The sequence below is a fragment of the Oreochromis niloticus genome, linkage group LG23, assembly GCF_001858045.2.
Source record: "Oreochromis niloticus isolate F11D_XX linkage group LG23, O_niloticus_UMD_NMBU, whole genome shotgun sequence".
Lineage (NCBI taxonomy): Eukaryota > Metazoa > Chordata > Actinopteri > Cichliformes > Cichlidae > Oreochromis > Oreochromis niloticus.
The window spans coordinates 11845334-11866596 of NC_031986.2; the positions used below are offsets into that span (position 1 = coordinate 11845334).

A 21263-nucleotide genomic window follows, 5' to 3' on the forward strand; every position below is an offset into this window, starting at 1 on the left:
ACCACACCACGGTACATGCTTAAATAAGGAAAGTTTATTGATGAAATTAATCTATTAAACAAATAGACATCATTTTTTCACCCAAAAGATACATATTCAAAGCAACACAAGGTGGACCAATATCAGACAGAATTGTGAACTCCACTCTGTAGAGTAGGCAGTCATAATGAAGCAGTACACTTTAATTAATTTGTAAATTCAAGCTGTTCTTCATATTTTTGGCCACCAGATGTCACCAGAGATGACTGTGTTGAAAAGCTTCGACAGTATTGAAATATAATGTTTTTTCTGCTACATTTACAAAACAAGTTTCCCCGACAGCCGAGTTATAGTCTTAGCTAGCTAGGTCCAAAGGGGCCATCTTTCAAGATTTATATCTTGTGTGTATGTGTGTGAGCCACCGCAGATGACCTGGGGAAAATGTAATTAAAAGCTGTACACATGAACAGGCGGTGGCGGTAATGCATCGCCGTGGAGGTCGACTTCCTTCTTCACAAACCACAAAAGAAGAAGGACCTATGACGCGCACTCTCCGCCAATATGAAGGCACCCAGGGCAGTTTCTGCCTTTGCTTTTAAAGAATAAGCCTTGTAATTTTTTTTACAAGTGCTAAATCCGCCAGCCTGATTAAAGTAGGTGTGACACCGAAAAAATATCTTGGGTGAGACCGTGTTTTCATTTACAGATTAGCATGCAGGTTACTGGGGCAGGCTAAGATAGGCCCCGCGCTGAGATAAAACATGACACAGTTAACTTTAGCATTAGCCTGCATTCGCTTGTTTTATTCTAGTATGAGATATGCAGAATAATTACTGTTAACCTACGACGCTTTTTGAATATCAGATGCGTCCTGGTTAGTTAAAGATGGTAAACAGAACTCTGTTCTTGTAGTTAACGGGGAACTTCAGCTTACTTAAAGCTAGCATGCGTTATTGCTCGCTATAAGTTAGCACAGAGCAGCTGCACGGAAGGCAGATATTTGCATGTGTTTATGTTTTGGATGCTCGATTATGCAGAGGAGTACTAAAGCATCCGGGAAGGCCATGGGCTTATCAAACGGTTGCAACAGTAACAGTGAGAACTGGGTTTTCGGTTGCAGTTTAAGATCCGTTGTAAGTGAATGAATTAATTCAGGGAGTGTGAGGGAATCGCACTGCAGAGAAAGTTTCCTGACAGACTTGCTTTGTTTTTTGTTTTGCTTTTTTTAAGTCATTGCTTCTAAAGTGCCAAGTTGTAAACATGCAGATGATTAAAGACAGTTCATTGAGCGTTGTTTGTCATACTTGCAGTCCTGCAGAATGTCCAAGATCAGGCGGAAGGTAACAGTGGAAAATTCAAAAACCATATCTGACAGCAGCAGCAGCAGCAGCACCACAACCAGCAGCAGCACCAACCCCGCCGCTCCGTCCCGCAGGCCAAGTGTGTTTGAAAGACTTGGACCCAGCACTGGGAGTAATGCTGCTGATGTATGTATAACCCAGAGGTCAGATAGGGTGATCCAAGTCACTGTGTCTTTGAATGAATATGGCACAGTGCTTTGTTTCCCCTTTGGCCTGGCTCATCTGTGTTTTTTTGTTTGTTTGTTTGTTTGTTTTTTTTAGAGTCACTGTAGAAATTGGCTGAAGACTGGGAATTGCAGTTACGGCAACACTTGTCGCTACACACATGGAACTCAGCCACGAGGCAAAGGATTTAGCTTTAGCCGGTAAGATGACTGCGGTTAGTGAATTTGTATTGATTGTTGCTTTTAAAATCAAATCGACCTTTGTGCATGTGTTTTTCTAATGTCTGCGTTAATGAAACAGGTCAACCGAGAGGCCCACAGGTGATCTGCGGGAGAGGATGAAAAATAAAAGACAGGATGTTGAAGCAGAAAACCTGAAACGAGACCTAGATGAGCCCACGTCCCCCACAGTAAGAGTGAGTCCTCTGCTCTTTTGGTCTTTGATAATAACGCATTTCTGAATGAAGAATCTAGTTTCGATTTGAAATCATTTTGGAGATTTTAGTACATGATGCACAACGGTTTGTTTGTGTGTGGTGCTGTAGCAGAGAGAGTCCTCCAGAGGCCGACACAGAGAGAAGGAGGATATAAAGATAACGAAGGAGCGTACCCCAGGCAGTGAAGAAGAACCCACAGAGTGGGAAACCAATCGTGAAGGTTCGGTGTCTTGTTTTGATGAAGTTTAAAGGGAAAATGACACATTTATTTGTAAATACCATTTTGATGTTGTGGCTTGAAACGCTCTTCTCCATTTCAATTTTATTGTTTTGTTTTGTTTTGGTTTTTTGGTTGATTTTCAGACTCTGATATTGGTGATTACGACTATGAGCTTTCCCTAGAGATGAAGCGTCAGAAGATTCAGCGTGAACTAATGAAATTAGAGCAGGAAAACTTGGAGAAGAGAGAAGAAATTGTCATCAAGAAAGACGAGACTCCGACGAAATCCAGAACCACAGCCTTGCCAAAGGTAAGGGATGAGATGCTTTGATGATTTCAATACGTGACCTCTGGATTTCAAAAGTATTAGCACAGCTCACTTCCTCCGTTGAAGTAGCTGTCTGCAAGGGTGATTGTCATCTGAATTTTAGCTCGATCTGTCACATTTATCCTTCAGGCTTCCCCTGAGCAGTTAAGCTCCAAAGATTCACCCTCATCCAGAAAGTCCAGTGGCTCGCCAAAACATAAACGGGGAAACAAAGGGCTGGGCTCGGGGAAGAAAGAAAAGAAGGCATCAGTATCCTCACCTGTTTCAGAAACTACCAGGTAGGGAAGAAAAACAAAATATGAGACCTACAGATTTGATGAGGTTCTGATGCATATCTTCCATCATTCTTTAACCAGGTCTTCGAAAGGAAGCCACAGCAAGAAGAAAGGGCCCCGTACCCCCAGTCCCCTTCCACCGGTCCCTCTGGACCTGCCCGTGGTCGGGAAAAAACACAAAGGCAAGCACAAAAATAAGGAGAAGTCTGACGAGAAGCAGAAGGAGGGTAAAGATCGTGGACGAGATGCAGAAAAACACAAAGAGAAGAAGGAAAAACGCAGGTAAAGTGGGGACTTAGTGCATGTGCATCATGCAGCGTACGTATGTGCATATGTTTTTAATTTGTTGAGTCATATTCACAGTTATCCTGAGTTATCCTTTTCAACTTCCAGTGCTCGCTCTTTATAATGTCACCTTTTTGTTTGAAGGGATAGATCAGACAGTTCCCACAAGGCCAAGAGGTCTGTGACATCAGAGGAGCGTTCTGGTAGCGTGTCATCTCCCTCCAGGGGTGTGTCGCCCTCAGCCAGGAAGAAATCTACCTCTCCTAAAGCTTCCTCCCATAAGGCTTCTATCTTGGCATCCCCTCCTCACAGGTGAGCACACAGAGACCTTTTTTTCCAGGGCTGTAAACATTGCAGGATCACTCACCTGTACTTCTTTCTTCACAATTGGGTAAATATTTGGACATGACAGCCAAGAGGAAATAACGTTTTGTCACTGCAGGTCTCCTTCTCCTCCGCGCCACCAACGCAGCCCCACTCCTCCCCGTCACCGCTCGCCTTCGTCCCACTCCGGTTCCTCTGCCCACCGGCACTCTCCCTCTCCTCGACGCCGTCGTTCTTCTTCCCCCCTCTACCACAGAAGCGCCACCGCTCAGGCATCCGTCTCCTCACCTCAGAGTTCCCGGCGCTCTCGTTCGCCTCCTGCTTCTCATGACACATCGTCACCCCATCGGCGGTCTGACAGATTGAGCCCCAGCCGGCGCCACTCCAGGGGCCGCGAGAGGAGTCGTGGCGACAGAGAGAGGAGTCCTCCCATCCAGGACCGCAGACATGAGCGCAGAGATGGTATCTTCATCTTCCATTACTGGATTTCTATTTCTCAGTCTGTTGGCTGATTGGAGCCTTGCTTTAAAATATAGGCTGTCAATTTAAAAAAATGTACATTTATCTGTTATTAAGCTATGTGTCTTTTCTCCACACAGATAGTCACAGCAAACGAGAGAAGGACAGCATCCGTGACGACCGGGACTATGACTCTGAACAGATCTCCCGGGATGCCCGTGACGACAGGGACGCCCGAGATGCTCGTGACCGACGGGACGCTCGTGACCGAGGAAGGGAACCAACTCGAGATTCTCGTGATAGCAGGGATGTGAAGGACTTGAGAGAGAGTAGGGTGGAGACCCGCTCCAGTCGAGACCGCGAACGGGAGCGAGAGAAGGACCGGGAAAAGGAGAGGGAGCGAGAAAAGGAAAGAGACAGAGAGAGGGAGAGGATTGATGCACACAGGAAGGAGGACCTGATTCAGGATGACAGGAGCTACGGGAGAGGGCATGGACGTGACGATGGAGGCAGAGGAGAAGCAAGGACTGAGAGCAGGACGGACAGAGCTGATAGGAATGGACGAGGTAGAGGACGCGCTAATGACATACCTGAGAAAGGCAAGTAAATAAAAGCAAAGTGATTATTTTTTAAGTCTGTTTTTGTGTCTGAATTGAATTGCAAAGGGTCCAAAAACATCTTAAAATACTACTGTGAGTTTTGATAGTGTGTTTGCGGCAACAAAAGACGAGACATTTTGGTAATAAGCTGCTGGAACATCTCATATCTAATGAGGGAAATTAACAAAGTAATTGAGAGTGAAAAGATGATTGGCTGATTGTTCTGCTGGTAAAAAGACTGCGTGATAAATTGCTCAAAATTTTCAGAGTAAAAGACTGTGGGGATTTCTGCTTTCCATAATCAATAAAAGATTCAAAGGATCTAGAGAAATCTTTTTTACACAAGGGAAAAGCAGAAATGCTAGCTAAAATCTTCACTGCATCCCAGATTTGATGGTAATTGTTTTCCCTTTTAGTCTTTTTGGGTGACTGCCTTGAAATATATGTCAACCCATTTTCTCATTTTTCCTTCTGTTAGGCTCCAACAGAAACTCTCGGGGTTCCCAACTGGAAAGCAGCCATGACAACTGGGAATCGCGGAGCAGTGCCGTTCGTGAACGGAGTGTGGAGAGGAGCACAGATCGCAGTGCCAATGAAAGAAGCTCGGACAGGGTGTCAGACCGAGATCGCTACGAGTGTGAGAGAAGAGGGGAGCAGACCAGAGACCCCTCGTATGACAGGAGAGGAGGACATGGAGAGCGGGATCGCAGAGACAACCGAGAAAGAGGTGCGGATTAGAAGCTCACACATCATTTCCTTCGTTAAAGTAAGTGTGTAGTTATTCATGGCTGGTTTCTCTGTTTAACAGACCAAAGGGCAGCTTCTCCAAGCAGACACCAGGGGAGGCTGGAGGAGTCTGAGAGGGACGAGAGGAGGGACGAGCGCAGGACTGAGAGAGCTGAAGACAGGAGAGACGACAGGACCCGCGAGCGAGAGCGGGAACGGGACAGGGAGCGCGAGAGGGAACGGGAGAGAGAGAAAGAGAAGGAGAGAGAGCGGGAGAGAGAGAGGGAAAAGGAACGGGAGAAGGAGAGGGAGGCGGAGAGAGAGCGGGAGCGGGCCAGGGAGAGAGAACGAGAGCGAGAAAGGGAGAGGGAGAGAGAGCGAGAGAGGGAAAGGGAGCGCGAGGAGCGGGAGAGAGAGAGGGAGAGGAAAGAGAGAGAACGGGAGAGAGAACAGCGCGAGCGGGAGAGACTGCGGGAATGGGAGGTCCGAGAGAGGGGACGGGAGGAGAGGCGGGAGAGGAGAGACGACGTCAGGGATGAACGGCCGGTTCGAGACAGCCGGGACGATCGCAAGTTGAGGCATGTATCAGTTTTAATCCCTGTATTTGTGCGCCTTTCTACATGAAATAAATAGTCATCCGCACATAATCCAGTAATTATTTACAAAGTAAAGTTTCCTAAATGTTAGGATTTAGTTTTATTTAGCCTTTAACGTGCTAATCTCCAAATACTGATCTGCGTTTATTATAATGTCCTCTCCTTCTAGTCGTAAGAGGCCCAGGATGGATAGCAGCCAGAGTCCCCGATCCTCTCCTAAGCGAACGACACTGGACCTCAGTCCAGCAGACAGCGACGACTACAATAGTGCCGAAGACAAAAGTGAGCGCCCGATTGGCCGAGGGCAGGCCAAGCTCCACCCTCAGCCCCTCCTCCCCAGCCCAGTGTGTCTGCCTCCATCTGACAGTAGGGAAAATCTTTTTGAAAGGACACACTTATATTTTAATGGGGGTTGCACTTTTCTCATAATACACATCCTTTTGTAAACATGTGTGCTCTCTTTAAACACTTTTAAGTTTCATTTCTCTTTGTAAAATGTGCTGGTACTTTGGTGTCATTGGCTGTCACTCCAAATTGGCTAAGTGAAAAGAAAATGGAAGCTTTCATGTCAAAGGGCTCCTTTAGGTTAGATTTTCCTTTCACTGCATTTTCAGCCGATACCTCCAAGGAAAAACTTCTGTACTTGACTCCAGTGCTTTAAAAGTGCTGAACGTGTTTATGTGACACACAGATGGGGACAAGCATCGTCTGCTGAGCCAGGTGGTACGGCCCCAGGAGCCGCTGTTACGATCGCCGCCGAGGACTGCTGCATCCGATGAAAAGCCCACTCACTGGAAGGATGAGGACCGCAGGGCAGTCGGGGACAAAAGGGAAGCACGCGGTCGCCATGAGGACCTGGAGCCTCGTGGGGAACGAAGCAGAGGGGGCGACAGGCGTGGAGAGCACCTCTCAGACGCGCCTTCTGACTTGCGTAGCAGAGGCAGAGATCCTACACCACCTCCACCTCCACCCCTTGCCGCTGCCAGTGAAGACAGAGAGACCGGTGGTTCTCAGCTGCATGAGGAAGGGAAAAAGAAGACAAAGTCACAGAGGAAGGGCTTGAAGAAGGGTCGCAAAGACGAAGAGACTGTCGCTGCCAGCGCCCTGGCTGCTGCAGGGGACCGATTCAACCCCGAGCCCCCATCTGGGGCTTCTGCAGACGTGCCTCCACCCTTACATTCTCCCAGGAAAGGGGCAAAGAAGAAAGCTCTAGAGCGAAAGAGGAAGCGATCGCGAGGGGGGGAGTCTGAAGCATCCGAGGAGGAAACTTCAACCTACCTGCCACACAGTAAGAGGAAGAGGGGTCCTCGGACACCGCCGCCTTCAATGAGACCTGATCAGCGAGGTGCTGGAGGGAATACAGAGCGCTCTCCTCTTTCGAAAATGGACAATTTCAGTGACTGGTCAGATGAGGAGGTGACAGACCGGGGAGGCTCGCTGGAAACACTTGCTCCTTTGGTTTCTGCTGAGAGGGCTCCTCCTGAACCTCTCAGGAGAGGTGGAGGCCCCAGGATGGGCCGGGGTAATCCACCACCCATTGCACCTTTGCTCTCCCAGGATCCTCCAATGCTGCTGCAGACTTTGCCTCTGCAGCCTCTCATGTCCCAACCGCTGCTCCGCAAACCCCCACCAGAGCAGACGCGCAGCAGCAGCATGGGGAGCAACCAGAGTCGGACATCATCTCGACGCCTACGATCACCCTCTAACGAGTCAGCCCACAGAGAAGATCCCCAGGGCCCACGATCGCGCCGGGGCAGACTTCAAGGCACCAACTCTCGGGACCGGGAAAGAGAGCGGGAGCGAGAGAGAGAACGGGAGAGGGAGCGAGACCGCGAGAGGCCGGCAGCGAATGACCCTCCATGCTCTGAGAGGAAGTCCCGGATTGATCAGCTGAGGAGAGGAGAGCCCAGCCGTAGCACCTCATCAGGTAAAATCCTCACCTGAATCCTGAACGTGACACAGAATTGCACACATCCTGTACCACCAGGATCACTCTGAATTTGACCTATGTTGATTTATTTATTTATTTATTTTCGAATTTAGACCGGCAGGATTCTCGCAGCCACAGCTCCCGACGCAGCTCTCCTGATTCTGAGAGGCAGGCCAGGTCCAGGTCCCGTGCCGGCTCCTACGACAGTCGAGAACGAGAGAGAGAAAGGGAGCCATTTGAACGGGAGAGGGAAAGAGAGAGGGAGAGAGAACGCAAGGACATCCGACCTCAGCAGCAACAGCAGCAGCCTCTGCTTCTCCAACAGCAACTACAACAACCACCATCAAGAGAATGGGAGGCTGAATGGCCAAGCCGGGGGCGGGAGCCCCTGCTGATGCGTCCTGGTCGCGAACCTCTCCTTAGGGAGCGGGACATCCGGGACAGGGAACGCTTACTCCCCGAAGGACTCATCCAGCAGCATGAACGGGAGCGGGAAAGGGAGAGAGAACGGGAGAGAGACATTCGAGGTGACCGAGGTGTTGACCGAGAGAGGGAGAGGTTGATGATGATGGATATCACGCCCCACGGGGATCCCAGGGCTCCAGTACGAGGGGACATCAGAGGAGACCTGCGAGGAGACCTGCGAGGAGACATGATGAGACAAGACAGGATGGATTACGAGCCTATGCTGCCCAGAGAAGCTTTCAGTCCTCCAGAGCCCGAGAAACCGAGCAACAGTCCCCATCTAACTGGAGATCAACGGGAGGTGGAGAAGGCAGACAGCATCGATGGTAAGAAGATAAAAACGTGCATAAATTTTTTTTAATTTTTTTTTTCATTTCTTGTTTTTCCTACACGGATTTTAAGAAAACTGTGTGGTGGTTTTAGGAGACGATGATGGGAAGGAAGATGATGGCCAGTCTGTGGCATCTGTTGGCGAGGAGTACGAACCGATCAGCGATGATGAGCTGGATGAAATTCTGGCTGACAGCCAGAAAAAAGAAGATCAGCAAGAAGAAGAGAAAATCACAGGTACAATAAAGACGTTCTGTGGATAATATATACACAAATGGAAATGTGTCATCAGTTTGTCTCCCATCTTTATTTCAGCATAATGTCTTTTATTTGATTGTCTTGAATTCTGACTGGCGTGAAGTTCATCAACTCTACAATTAATTAACAATTGAAGTCTCTGCCTTTGTCGTGTGTCAGGTCCTCTGGATGTGATAGATGTGGACTGGTCCAGCCTGATGCCCAAACAGAAACAGGAACCGCGGGCAGCGGGGGCAGCCTTGCTCCGCTTCACCCCAGGGGCAGTGCTTCTTAGGGCAGGCATATCCAAGAGACTTGCTGGCCCAGAACTCCTGGAACAAGTCAAAGAAGTGTGCAAGTCTGAGCTGGACGATCCTAAAGGTGAGTTGGGGACATAAAAACTGGATGTATTGAGTCAACAGTCAAATCTTATTAAAGGAAAAATAAAAAATTTCTGCAGAATACGTATGTGGTTGGAGACCGGCCAGAGAAGAGAAGTCGTAGGCTTTTGGATACTGTGGAGGGGACATTTAAATTCATGTCTGTACCTCTAGACTCAAAATATGAAGCGGCATGCCTATGTTTATCATTAAGAGAAGGGGTTCCCGTCACCAAATAAACCAAAACAAAGAGGAAATGGATAACAACACCGGCAACTTAATAAATTGTCATTCCCTGCCTCATCTCCCGAACTGAAACCGGGGTCCAACACATGAAAACGTGATTAGATGTGCATATTTGTTCCAGATATTGTTGCAGTTATTGTCAGCAGATTAGACATGGGACCCTCTCCATCTGGACAGCTGATATAAGCTGGCTAAATAACAAGAACATTGTGGCAGCTAATGTTAGGTTCGAGTGGCCTAAAATTCACACTTCTCCTTTGATAAACAGTTTGGTTACATTTTCACATTGTATGAGAGTTTATTCACTAACTGTAACAAAGTTACATCCACAAACCTCTGTTGTTGTCATCTTGGTAGATGCTGACAAGCTCTTTGAGCATGACCTGGGAGCCTTGAATATGGCAGCTCTGAACAGGCGGGTGGAGAGGGCGGGTTTATTGAGAAATCTGGGGCCGTGCTGCAAGGCCCTGTGTGCTCGCAGGGACTTCGCCATCCGCCGGCAACTGTTGAAAAACGAAAAGGTATGTGCTCTCCAGTTGCAGACCTAAATTAATAAAAGATATGTTGATCTCAATCTTAAATGAATGTGCTTAAATCTCTTAAATTTTAGCTCCTCTAAACGATTTTTTCTCAGGGTCTATCCAAGCATGACCCCACCACACCCGTGGTAGACAATGAGCTCCTGCAGATGAGCATGCGTCTCTTCAGAAGGACCGTGGCCGGCCAGGCATCGGCCCCGGAAAGGTCGGACAGTGGGTCGGCACCAGCAGCTGAAGTTACTGAAGCTGGTAGTGGTAGTAGTAAGCTCAGCGCAGCACAGCCTGAGGTCTGTGTGTCCTGAGAGTAAAACACATCAGAGGTGAATGCTTCTAGGCCTTTACTTCCTCTCACTCCTAACTCTGTTTCTACCTGTCTCATTTCATTACATTCATAGCCTTTTTAGTCATGAGAGGCAATGTTGTGACTCTTTCAGTTATTTGTTTTTCATGATGTGTTCCATAGACTACTGATAACTAGCCTATGGAGGGGTGCAACTATCCATGTATGAGAAATCTAAAACGCCTAAAATGACTTCATGTTTTTGTGGATTTACAGTGTTTTAGAGCAGATTTTTAACGATCAGTTTCACCTGCCTGACAAAGATTTGTTTCCTATGTTGTGCGTTGGTTAGTACAACTGTGCATTAAAATGATTAGATGTTGATTATTTTTTAATAATTCTTTTTGTAACTGGTCTTTTGGTTTGTATGAAACGACTGTTCAGCCATGACATAATGGGACACTTAATATTGTTCTGTTTTTTTTTTTGTTTGTTTGTTTACACCACAGTACATGATCCGAGTCTATAGCATTGGCCGCAGAGTTTATCGACTCACAACAGTGAAACATCCTGCAGGAACTTGAAAGAACATTTCTCACTAAAAAGCACTGCCAAGCTATTCCTTCACTGAATGTAATTAGTTAAAGCTTTTAGTCTGTGGAAACACGTTTTATTTTTTGTGTTTCTTTTAAATGGTTTGGCAGCGTCTTTCTGACAGGAACTGAAGGGAGTGCAGATCACCTGATCACGAACATGAACGAGTGGAATTCCTCTTCTCACAAGCCCACATCATCCATGATGGAGCCAAAGCGCTCCCAGTAGGAAAAGACAGTGTACTGCTTAGGAAATAATGACTGAAAACAAACCATTAATCTGAACTTTCTATCTGTCATGCAGTCGGCCAAACAAGGTCACGGTAGTCTTGCACAGATGGATAAGGTGCACCTTTAAAATGTGGTTGTATCAGGAGACAGTTGTTTAACAAAAAATGCAAGATTTGCATTATGTGTGTGCTGGGATAATTTTAAAGGACTGAAAAGATTAGGAAGGAGCAAAGTACTTCTGTCCTAAAGCTCTGGATTCAACACGATCCACCACCCAATCCAGCTCCGTGACATCAAATCTGATTCCTCTTCTCCATCCATTCGGGGTCAGCGCCTGTCCTACACCCAGTTTTCACATTTTGACTTCCACTGAAAATTTCTGCCAAAACAAAATTGGCAATAACACAATACCGAAAATAAATAAAAAGTTTCCAAAATTGGGACCACTTAGTAAGGAAAGGACTACCTCATGAAATCCTGTCCCACTGAGGAAATAATTCACCATCTGCTACATAATGTGTGCTTCATGATGTGGGTCGGTTTCCAGAACTAACAGGAGTGGCGGAAAAGCAGTATGTGTAATTTTATCACATCGAACAGAGACGTCGAACTCTGTTTCCCATTATATTTCAGTTTGACCATGACTCTGGTTTTACAAAAAACATTTTTACAAACTTTTTTTTCCTTTTCTCTAATATTCAAGGTCATTTTTGAGATATTCGAGTAATGATATCTGGTTCAATGCTGTAATTTTTTTTTTACTGTAAAATAAATATTGACATTTTCACAAATAAGGACAAACGTGATGAAATCTTCAAGCAAACAAAATTTTGAGGTAAGTTCTGGAGTTTAGCATATAACTACCACCACTTCATGGGTGATAGGTTTATGAGTTTGTCTATATGTGTCTACAGAGGAACTGTTATGACTACCCTTTTTTTCATGCATCAGCATTTTATCAGTATCATACTAAAACGTAGATAAGCCTTTATATTGGGAAAATATGAAAAAAATTTAAAAAACTAAACTGTCTTAGAAAAAACAGTATACACTACTCAAGACTTAATTACCTGAAAATATTTTTATACTACAAACAATGTACGATACTATTAAAGTTTATTTGAACTTACTTTCTGGTTACGATTGTCCTGTTTACAAGGACAACGTTGTAGTTGATGTTCACAGAGGTAGGAGTAGGATATGGCTTTTAAAATTGTAATCGGCATGAATGAGTAGTAGTGATTTTGTCATTTGTAATGATTTTTGTAAAAATTTGATAGTGTTAAATTACATATTACATGTAGACATGACATTTTCTGTATTTACACACATCTTTAAATTATAAGCACAGCAATTCCTTTAGTAGAAAAAAAATGATTACAGCCATTCTTAATTCAATTATGTGGAAAAATTTGTTTCATTTCACATTTCTTTACATGTGTAAAATAACACCATGTTTGGTGTAGTATATACTTAAAATATGTATACTGAAAACAAAGATATACATTTTTTTAAAGTTTGAAATTTAATTAGGACTTGTCATACAAGGACGTGTAAAATATATATTTGTCAGTACAAATATGATTTTAATAATTAACTTTACCTTTCTGGTATATCTGTTTGCATTATTATGAGTTAGAAGTAGACATCAGTAGTTAACTAAAGTTTCAATTGGGTTGCCTGAAATGTTAGAACAGTTGTAGGTAGCTACAGCAGTTCAACTGCTGATAGTAATTATTAATAACAATCAAACTTTGACTAATAAAAACTGGATTCTAGATGCTAAAATTGCATTTTAGCTTTGTCAACGTGGAGTTATAAGATAAGCCATAAGATCTTTGTTCATACAGAGGAAAATTCTGATGCCACTCTGCTTGGTGCAATGAAAACAGAAACTAGGTGTAAAGTCACAAACATCAAAAATTATATAAAAGGTATACACTTAAAACAGCAGTTATCAACATACAAGGAATATATAAAGAAACAAACAGTTGGAGTATGATTACAAACAAATATTAATGGTAACGCAACTGATACTTGCACGTTTCTACTAAACACTGAAAGGACTTAACACAGTGTGTCATAGTTATCCACGTACATATTTTCTACACCTGTGCTTTCAGTGTTAAATTCACACTTCAGTTTTGAAGAACCCGGGATTCAATGCCCAAGGACACTTAAGCATGCAGACTGGAGCAGCCAGGGATCAAACCACCAACCTTCTGATTAGGAGATGACCTGCTCTACTTCCTGAGCCACCTCGGGAATACTATATGGTAGCTAATACATACGTGAACAGTAGTGCAAATAGGTTGAGAGCGAAATAATAATTTACCGGCAAAAGTGACGACAGAGGAAAAAGTATTACAGTAAGTAAGTAAGTAAGTAAAACTTTATTTTTTTACTTACTTTATTTATATAGCACCTTTCAAGATAAAAATCACAAAGTGCTTCACAGAAGCTAAAACCTAAAAATTTTCTTATTTAAGCTACATATAGATGATCCTATAATCCTGTGTGGTAAGGAACAGTGTTATAAGAACATCGTGTTGTGCGTTTGTTTTCAAATGTATTGAAAAAAACATAACATGTATTAAAAATTTCTTAAAATGTATTCAAAACACGACCGATTGAAATGTAGAAACGTTTTAATAGAAACGTATGGTAATAATAGCTGACAAAGTTACAGGACTCAATGGAGTTTCCAGTGATAAGTAAGGAGCTATTCATATCGATGATTAATACTTTTTGCTAATATGATGTGAATCGTAGATATCTTTAATAAGAACTGTTAGTCATTACTCGACAGAAGACAAATGTTACAGCCAACAATTTCCATAAAAGCTACTTCTTTAAAGTTATACGGATTTGGCATGCTAGGAACCATTAGCTCTACGTTTGTTGTTAACGGGCCTCATTCGAAACGGACCGGCTTCCTTTACCCACAACCCTCCACCTTAGCTCAGTCCTTCCGACTTCCGCCTCAGCTCAGAGCCGAGGTGAGTAATTTTTTCAGAAACTATTATTCTACAATCCATTACCATCCTGTGGTATTAAAGCCACAGAAACTTTCATCCATCGTGTAATAATGTTTATTAGTACTGTATCTGCTGTTATGTGACCATTTTGATGTTGCTGAATGTTTGTAAAGACACTTTAAAGCGACGAAGGAGAAGCACCGCAGCGGTTTCTAGCTGCATGGCTGTCCATGTTCTACACACACTGCTGGAGTGTTTGTCACGCAGAGCACAAACATAATACCAGCACTACAGTTATTCTTTTAACGTTTATGTCATTTATTTTCTTATTTAAGCTACATGTTGGCTTGAGTAAGTAACGCTAGCGCGAGCTGTATGCTAACGTCAGGCTTTTCTTCGGGTGTCGAGCGTAAGTTGTGTTGAAAGCGGACTTAAACTTAAGTATGCGTGTCTTTTTTCCCTTCTTTCTAGATGGCCCCAACAAAGAAAGGAGAGAAAAAGAAGGGGCGTTCAGCCATCAACGAGGTGGTGACCAGAGAGTACACCATCAATGTCCACAAGCGCATCCATGGAGTGTAAGTACTGCTGGTGTTATGCCAAAAAACGATTTCCGATATATCTGTTTGTATGTTTAAAATATTTGCTTATGTTGGTAGGGCTGTATAAAGCTGCATTAAAGAAGAGGGTCATACAATAAATAAAGAAGTTACCTTTCTCTTTTATGAAGCCAGGCCTTTTGGGCCACTGAAAACAACTTTATAGATCTGTTATGATGTATTTGTTGCAGTTTCTGCAGCCCTCTTGGTCACATCTGTTGAAAAAGACACTTTTAATCTCAATGAGAGTTATTACCCAGATCAAGAAAGGATATCTAAAAGTCACTTTGCCAAAAAGCTTGATCTGCTTCTACCTTGTGACAGGAATATTGTTCCTGGCTCAAAATGACTTTTATCGTTAATGATATAATGTTTGAAAGGTCAGTAAGTTATTAACAACAGTTTAAATACTGATTGAAGATTTGATTAAAATATATTAAAGTGACTGCAGTGTGGCTCTGTTGTGTGGGACGGCTGTGCACATGAGCACATTTTGTTTGGATGCACTAAAAGCAATCAGTCCTTTATCTTATTATACATAAATCTGAGCATTTTAGTAATTCATGAAACGTATTATATAAGAGAAGACAGAAGAATCAACGATAGAAATTAAGATTAGATTAGGTCGCCTTGTTTTCCTGAGCACACAATAAAGCAGCGCACATATAAAAACTAATAATGCCTCTCTTTAAAAAACAATGACATAAAAGCTATAGACAAAGGTAGTTGAGAGAATAGACAGTGCTTCTAAGTGCTAATCTACAGTGAAAGGGAGAAAATGATCAATGAAAGTTTCATTTTTCAAAAAAACTTCCACACACCAAAATACCCTTTACCTGTTAATCTTGTCTGAGAAATGACAGATCTTTCAGCCACAAAGAAAAAGGGGACATGAGGATTGGGTGAATTTGAGTATTTTGTGCTGTAGAGAAGATAACATCAGGGGAACGGACAGATCTTCAAATACCAAATTAAAGTGTCTGATTTGCTAAAACCCTAACACTTGGACAGTCTGGGTCATTTTTAGATTATTTTACCTAGAATGGGTCTAATAGGAATCAGTCACATGCATTTAATTTGTCAGTGACTGTTATTTGTCGCCCGGTGCTGCTGTTCACCCAGTGTTGGCATGCAGAGAAATACTAATCGGGCTCTTTTCTGTTGTATTCATATTAAAGTTGTCCCTTTTTTCATTTGCAGGAGCTTCAAGAAGCGAGCTCCCCGCGCCATCAAGGAGATCCGCAAGTTCGCAGTGAAGGAAATGGGAACTCCTGATGTCCGCATTGACACTCGCCTCAACAAGGCAGTGTGGAGTAAGGGTGTGAGGTGAGCTGATGCGCTCTTCAGATTTCAGTAGCTTCCCCCTGTTTGCTTTTATGGGTGGTTTGCACTGCGTCCGTGTTTATTCTTACCTCAAAGCCATTTTTTACTTTCCTGCGTATTTCTCTGAAGGGTTAAAGTGAGCAATGCTGGCTGTCAGTAAGCTCCTGTCACCAGAGTGACTTTAGGAACTGCTATATGTCAGCATGTGCTTTAACAAGTTAGGTTTATACAAAAAAGAAGATGGAAAGCTGTAACAAACATTCAATTAAAATTCGATGGCCAGGTGTGCTGTTGCCATGTTTCAGTCATTCGTTTTTTTTACAGGTTAGTTGAACTAGTGGAGGTGTTGGTCAGCCTTCTGTGTGCACACAACTGAGATTTATTGGACATAGAGCAAAAGTTGTGCTTAGAAATACAAGATTGTCGGAGAACTTGTTGATGGCGCCATTGCTTTCAGCTATCTGTGATTCACTTATGTCTATCTGAAGTTTTTCTAGTCTGTTTCTCAGCATATGAACAGAAGAAGAGAGGGGAGGTGTTTTTCAGTGTTGTTTTTTGCTGCTGTCATTATTTAATATCTCGATGCATTGCTTAAGATTACACAGGAATTAAAACTGCTTGAAATAAGAGTGGCAACATCTTGTGATTGTAGCAGTTAGTAATGTCCCAGCTAATCATTTAGCTTCCTGGTGTTCTGATGTGTGCGTGTGTGTGTCACAGGAACGTCCCGTACAGGATACGCGTACGGCTGTCCAGGAAGCGTAACGAGGACGAGGATTCCCCCAACAAACTCTACACCCTGGTCACATACGTTCCTGTCACCACATGCAAAGGTAAGCATGTTTCTCACTCATTCTCAGGTACCCGTGGAAGTAATGATGACATTTTCTTAATCGTGTCCTCTCTTTTCCCCACAGGTCTGCAGACAGTCAATGTTGATGAAAACTAAAAGTTGTCTCCAAGTCAAATAAATAGAAATAAAAGGACATCTTGTGTTTCCTCTTGCATTTCTTTCTTTCTTTCTTTTGTTTTTGTTTTTTTGCTCATAACTGAAGGTTTGATTTGAGATTTGTTATGGATTAAGGATGATAATTTTAGGCTAGCAAAACAGTCAAAGTTTGTAGAAATTAAATGAATCTTTACCCCGTTAATATAACTATTTATAATTTGATGTTTTTAAGTGAACTGTCTTTGGGATTTCTTGCCCTCTGTTTTCAAGCAAAGCAAAATTACTTTACTATTATTTGTTTTTTGTTTTTTTAGATAGTAAAGCTCCTGATTGGTCATTGAACACTACCACTATGACAATACAGTGCTAATAGTTTATAGGGGAAAAAACAACTGGATTTATTGGCGTTTGCTGGGTGGTGTTTATTAAGAATATTGTTATGGTATTTAAATGGAAAATTAATTAGGTGTTCAATTTCTTTGAATAATGGAGTCCACCCGCTTGATGGACTGGAATATATATGATATATCTGTTAATCCAAATGCAGAGATATCAGCAAAGTAAACCAAGTCGTCTCTTGAGGATGGTTCTTTTGACAGCTCCCTTTGGAGTTCACAACAGCAGATTATCTGCCTCCATCTCGCCTTATCTCCATGTCCTTCATTACATCCCTGAACCCCTGTGCACTTCCTCTTTTCCTCCTGCATGGCAGCTCCACATTCAACATCCTTTGTTTGGACACATGCACAGAAGGGATCGTGGATAGATTGGACAATCTCAGTCTTGTCTCTCTAACTTTGTCTCCAAACTGCTCAGTCTGAGCTTTGTCTCTGATATAGTCATTTCTGATTCTGGTCATTACCAATGAAAACTGTAGCCTTTTCATCTCTGCTATCTCCAGGGACCTGTTCCTCTATATTTGATATAACAGGTTGTTCTGAAACTATGGAACATGGACAACCTGGGGAAAAATAATGTAATTAACCTAAAAAATATATATTAATAAGAGTTTATGCTCTTGCGTCATTATATAAATTAAAATGTGGTGTTTCGGGTGTGCTCACGTCAGATCGTCATGGCAGTGCTGCCATGCTGCCGCTAGGGGAGCTCCATTAATTTGTAAGCAGTTGGATGTTGAGAGGAGTGGACCCATCAGCGGAGACGTTTCTATGGGATCGTCTAACGGTTTCTCTGGAGTTTGTACAGCTGCGAAGTGACTACAACTCATCAAAAAGGTAAAGCTACGAGGCTGCTTTCGATTTTGGGCCGTGTGTGTCTGTGCGGTGAGATTTAAACTGGTCTAGCCGAGAAAAAAAAACGAGCACGATTTAAGTTGTCTGTTTCATGTCTGGGAGGGACAGGTGTGGCTAGCTGGCTAGCTAGCTGCTTGAAAGCACCACTATTTAAATGAGCGGACACAGAGGCTGAGAGCATTGCCGTCAGTTTTTCTCCATACACGGTCGCTAGCCCTGAGCTGTGTAGCTATCACTTGTCTTGAATCGTTATGTAGGATAGCTGACCGTTAAGACATATGATTTAACAGGTTAGTTTTAGCGTCAGTCAGGTGCTATCTCCATTACCTCTGTGTGTGTGCTCGTGTGCTCAGGTGGGAGCGCCACTCGCTGTTTCCATGGCCGTCGGCTGATGTGCGAAGCGATGCGGCACTACTGGCTGCTCATCGGGGCTTGCGGCTGGGTGCTGCTAATCGTGATGTTTCTCAGCAAGTTCATCAGCTTCAGAGCTGTTGATGGTAAGCCACTGGACCTGTTATGGTGATAGCTATAGGCGGAAAATCCCAGGAGGGGGGATTGTGATCAGTCCCATTTGATTTGTGTTTTTTTAGATTACGGAGAGAGAGCTGGAAGTCCGAGTGGGACAGTACCAGGCACTAAGGTGGTGGTCAAATCCATTCGGATGTCCAGCCCTGAAAAGCAAGCTCCAAAGTCATCAGATCAGGTGACTATTTACAGATTACTAATTATAACGGATCCATGCCATTTGCCTTTTCTCTCCTCTACATAACTCTAAGTTGTGTATGTTTCTCAGCCTACAGCAGTACCCACACTGGCAGATTGGCAGTCAGTCGCCCAGAAGCGAATCGAGCTGCTCTCGACAGTGTGTAAGAACAGCAGCCTGAGAAATCTGACACACGTCTCCATCAGCAAATTTGTCCTCGACCGGATCTTTGTCTGTGACAAACACAAGATCCTTTTCTGCCAGACGCCTAAAGTGGGTAATACACAGTGGAAGAAGGTCCTCATTGTGCTCAATGGTAAGTATGGACAGGACAGTGGCAAAAGCAGTGCTCTGTTTACTATAAACACACGATATTGTTATTTATTTATTTTATTTTTTTACACACATGTGGGTAAACAGTGCTGTTCTTTTTAATTTCATGCCTATTTGTTGAAGTAGTTAATTTAGATGAGTAGTTACTATTATTATTATCATTATTATTATTATTATCATTATTTGCAGGGGCATTCCAGACTGTGGAGGAAATCCCAGAAAACCTTGTTCATGACCATGAGAAAAATGGCCTCCCTCGCTTGTCGTCCCTCACCCATCAGGAAATAAATCACAGGTGGGCTTGTAGTTACAGTGATAAATGTGGACTTATCTGGTTAAAGTAGTCGAACGTACTTCCTTAAATCAAAAAGCAAAAATGAAGCGGCGCTGCTGCTTTTGAAAGATGCTGGCACATAGATTTCAATAGATTTCTGTCTTGATTGTAAGGAATGCAAGTTCAAGTGTTTTGTGGCTTATGCTAACGTTTATCTGCCTCGTACCTCAACAGATTAAACACCTATTTCAAGTTCTTAATTGTGAGGGATCCCTTCGAGCGCCTGATCTCTGCATTCAAGGACAAGTTTGTGAAGAACCCCCGCTTCGAGCCGTGGTACAAGCACGACATAGCTCCAGCCATTATATGGAAATATCGCAAGAGTCACCGTAACAACGACCTCGACGCCTCCGGCCTCCACTTCGAAGACTTTGTTCGCTACCTCGGCGATGTGGAAGGCCACCGGCGTATGGACCGGCAGTTTGGCGAGCACATCATCCACTGGGTGACATACACAGAGCTGTGCGCGCCGTGCACAATAAACTACAGCGTGGTCGGCCACCACGAGACGCTGGAAAAGGATGCCCCGTACATCCTTAAAGCAGCAGGCATCGACGCACTGGTGACCTACCCTGCCATTCCTCCAGGCATCACACGCTATAACAGGACCAAGGTGGAGCACTACTTCTCAGGCATCAGCAAGCGAGACGTCAGGCGTCTCTACGCACGCTATCAGGGTGATTTCCATCTGTTCGGCTACCCAAGCCCAGACTTTCTACTGAACTAAGGCAATTAACACTGACTAAAAGACATGTTTGTTTTTTAAATATATAAACCATCTTTGATTTGCTGGGAGTGAGTTGGACTGTAATTAACAGAGTCAGTTCTTTTGTGGGAATACATGTATGCAAACTGCTGCCTAATATTAGGACGTTTAACAGCGTGTTTGTGCAGATAGAAAATGTAACCGATGAGCAAACGTAGGTGCAGGATGGGGTGTGAGAAGTCGCCATAATGACACTGACCAGTGAATAACCACAGATTTTATTAGGTTTTTGTTGGTGATGCTGAGGGGGAGCGTCAGCATTAAGGTCAAATGTATGGTACAAATCAAGTGGAGAACACATTTGTAATATTTATGATTAATTTGTTCTCTGTAATTTTTTTATATGTAATGCCAGGGATGCAGGACGGTAAACCCTGTAATGTAGCTGTTATTTTGCACTGTACGGATCGCCTGTTTCATTAATGGATGTTGCTATATGCTTCAGACAGCGTCCTTTTCGGTACCTCTTCCTGTAATGCCAGATAGACTGCGTGTGTCTGGGAGCACAAAGATGTGAATATAAATCAAATGAGAATTTCAGAATTTCCTTTTTTTACATTTTGAAACCTTTTTTGTTTTAATGCTGGGCGTATTCAGTCTCGTTAAGAGATAAACGCTTGGTTTTTCACATATCATAACGTGGGATCAAAATGAAGCCCTGGTGTGTTGTGCCAACTACCGCAGTTTTTCAGCCTTTACTACACCTGATGTATATTTAGCTTTTAATGCTTTTGGGTCCTTGAAGGAAACTGACACTAGATTTTTTAAAAGGCTCTTTTTTTCAATTAGAAATGTACTGTGTAAATGTTCTTGTCTTGGAATTCAACATTTCTATTACGTGTTGCTATTTATAATATTATTAACCCGCCGAGTGGTGGCACAAGAGGCGTCCCAGGTGTAAAAAAAACAAACACTGCTGCGTCTCTGCAACCTCTGGGTAACCTTTTGGACAGGTGGTTGTGGTACAAAGACGACATGGCTTGTAATAAACTTGCTGGTCAGTTGTGTGTTTCTGTGTTTGTTTTCTTAAATATTGCCCAGGTG

General features: G+C 43.5%; 3 protein-coding genes across 7 annotated transcripts; all 3 read left to right on the forward strand.

Annotated features, from left to right (window-relative positions):
• The first annotated feature begins 476 nt into the window (after positions 1 to 476).
• zc3h13 (zinc finger CCCH-type containing 13) lies at positions 477 to 11622 on the forward strand. 5 transcript variants are annotated; one of them, XM_019351841.2, is made up of 21 exons: positions 481 to 661; positions 1290 to 1466; positions 1602 to 1705; positions 1806 to 1920; positions 2050 to 2161; positions 2305 to 2471; positions 2619 to 2767; positions 2846 to 3046; positions 3194 to 3361; positions 3492 to 3835; positions 3973 to 4431; positions 4910 to 5158; positions 5240 to 5735; positions 5923 to 6119; positions 6445 to 7680; positions 7797 to 8474; positions 8572 to 8715; positions 8896 to 9096; positions 9699 to 9862; positions 9976 to 10200; positions 10670 to 11622. In XM_019351841.2, the coding sequence occupies exons 2-20, from the start codon at positions 1299 to 1301 to the stop codon at positions 10180 to 10182; spliced, it is 5559 nt and encodes a 1852-aa protein (XP_019207386.1). In that variant the 5' UTR covers positions 481 to 661; positions 1290 to 1298; the 3' UTR covers positions 10183 to 10200; positions 10670 to 11622. The 5 variants fall into 5 exon arrangements, with proteins under 5 accessions (XP_013124396.1, XP_019207386.1, XP_013124398.1 ...); XM_013268942.3 differs by having other exon boundaries at positions 477 to 632; positions 9976 to 11392; XM_013268944.3 differs by having other exon boundaries at positions 3200 to 3361; positions 9976 to 11392.
• Positions 11623 to 13829: 2207 nt separating this feature from the next.
• Positions 13830 to 16886, forward strand: rpl31 (ribosomal protein L31). Its single transcript, XM_003440872.5, has 5 exons — positions 13830 to 13983; positions 14434 to 14537; positions 15759 to 15884; positions 16602 to 16714; positions 16799 to 16886. Exons 1-5 carry the CDS (start codon positions 13858 to 13860, stop codon positions 16828 to 16830), a joined length of 501 nt encoding a protein of 166 aa, XP_003440920.4. The 5' UTR covers positions 13830 to 13857; the 3' UTR covers positions 16831 to 16886.
• A 1018-nt stretch (positions 16887 to 17904) lies between these two features.
• chst10 (carbohydrate sulfotransferase 10) lies at positions 17905 to 21226 on the forward strand. The gene is made up of 6 exons (XM_003440969.3): positions 17905 to 18065; positions 18437 to 18580; positions 18674 to 18786; positions 18877 to 19102; positions 19309 to 19414; positions 19628 to 21226. The coding sequence occupies exons 2-6, from the start codon at positions 18475 to 18477 to the stop codon at positions 20178 to 20180; spliced, it is 1104 nt and encodes a 367-aa protein (XP_003441017.2). The 5' UTR covers positions 17905 to 18065; positions 18437 to 18474; the 3' UTR covers positions 20181 to 21226.
• Positions 21227 to 21263: the final 37 nt, after the last annotated feature.

What these genes read in the sequence shown, in the direction of transcription:
- zc3h13 (XM_013268942.3), top strand. Translation starts at nt 1,299, where the DNA reads ATGTCCAAGATCAGGCGGAAGGTAACAGTGGAAAATTCAAAAACCATA. An exon ending in GAACCACAGCCTTGCCAAAG is followed by an intron (nt 2,472 to 2,618) that starts GTAAGGGATGAG and finishes TTTATCCTTCAG; the next exon opens with GCTTCCCCTGAGCAGTTAAG. An exon ending in TAATGACATACCTGAGAAAG is followed by an intron (nt 4,432 to 4,909) that starts GCAAGTAAATAA and finishes TCCTTCTGTTAG; the next exon opens with GCTCCAACAGAAACTCTCGG.
- rpl31 (XM_003440872.5), top strand. Translation starts at nt 13,858, where the DNA reads ATGCTAGGAACCATTAGCTCTACGTTTGTTGTTAACGGGCCTCATTCG. An exon ending in CACAAGCGCATCCATGGAGT is followed by an intron (nt 14,538 to 15,758) that starts GTAAGTACTGCT and finishes TTTCATTTGCAG; the next exon opens with GAGCTTCAAGAAGCGAGCTC. An exon ending in TCCTGTCACCACATGCAAAG is followed by an intron (nt 16,715 to 16,798) that starts GTAAGCATGTTT and finishes TTTTCCCCACAG; the next exon opens with GTCTGCAGACAGTCAATGTT.
- chst10 (XM_003440969.3), top strand. Translation starts at nt 18,475, where the DNA reads ATGTGCGAAGCGATGCGGCACTACTGGCTGCTCATCGGGGCTTGCGGC. An exon ending in CTCCAAAGTCATCAGATCAG is followed by an intron (nt 18,787 to 18,876) that starts GTGACTATTTAC and finishes TATGTTTCTCAG; the next exon opens with CCTACAGCAGTACCCACACT. An exon ending in GGTCCTCATTGTGCTCAATG is followed by an intron (nt 19,103 to 19,308) that starts GTAAGTATGGAC and finishes CATTATTTGCAG; the next exon opens with GGGCATTCCAGACTGTGGAG.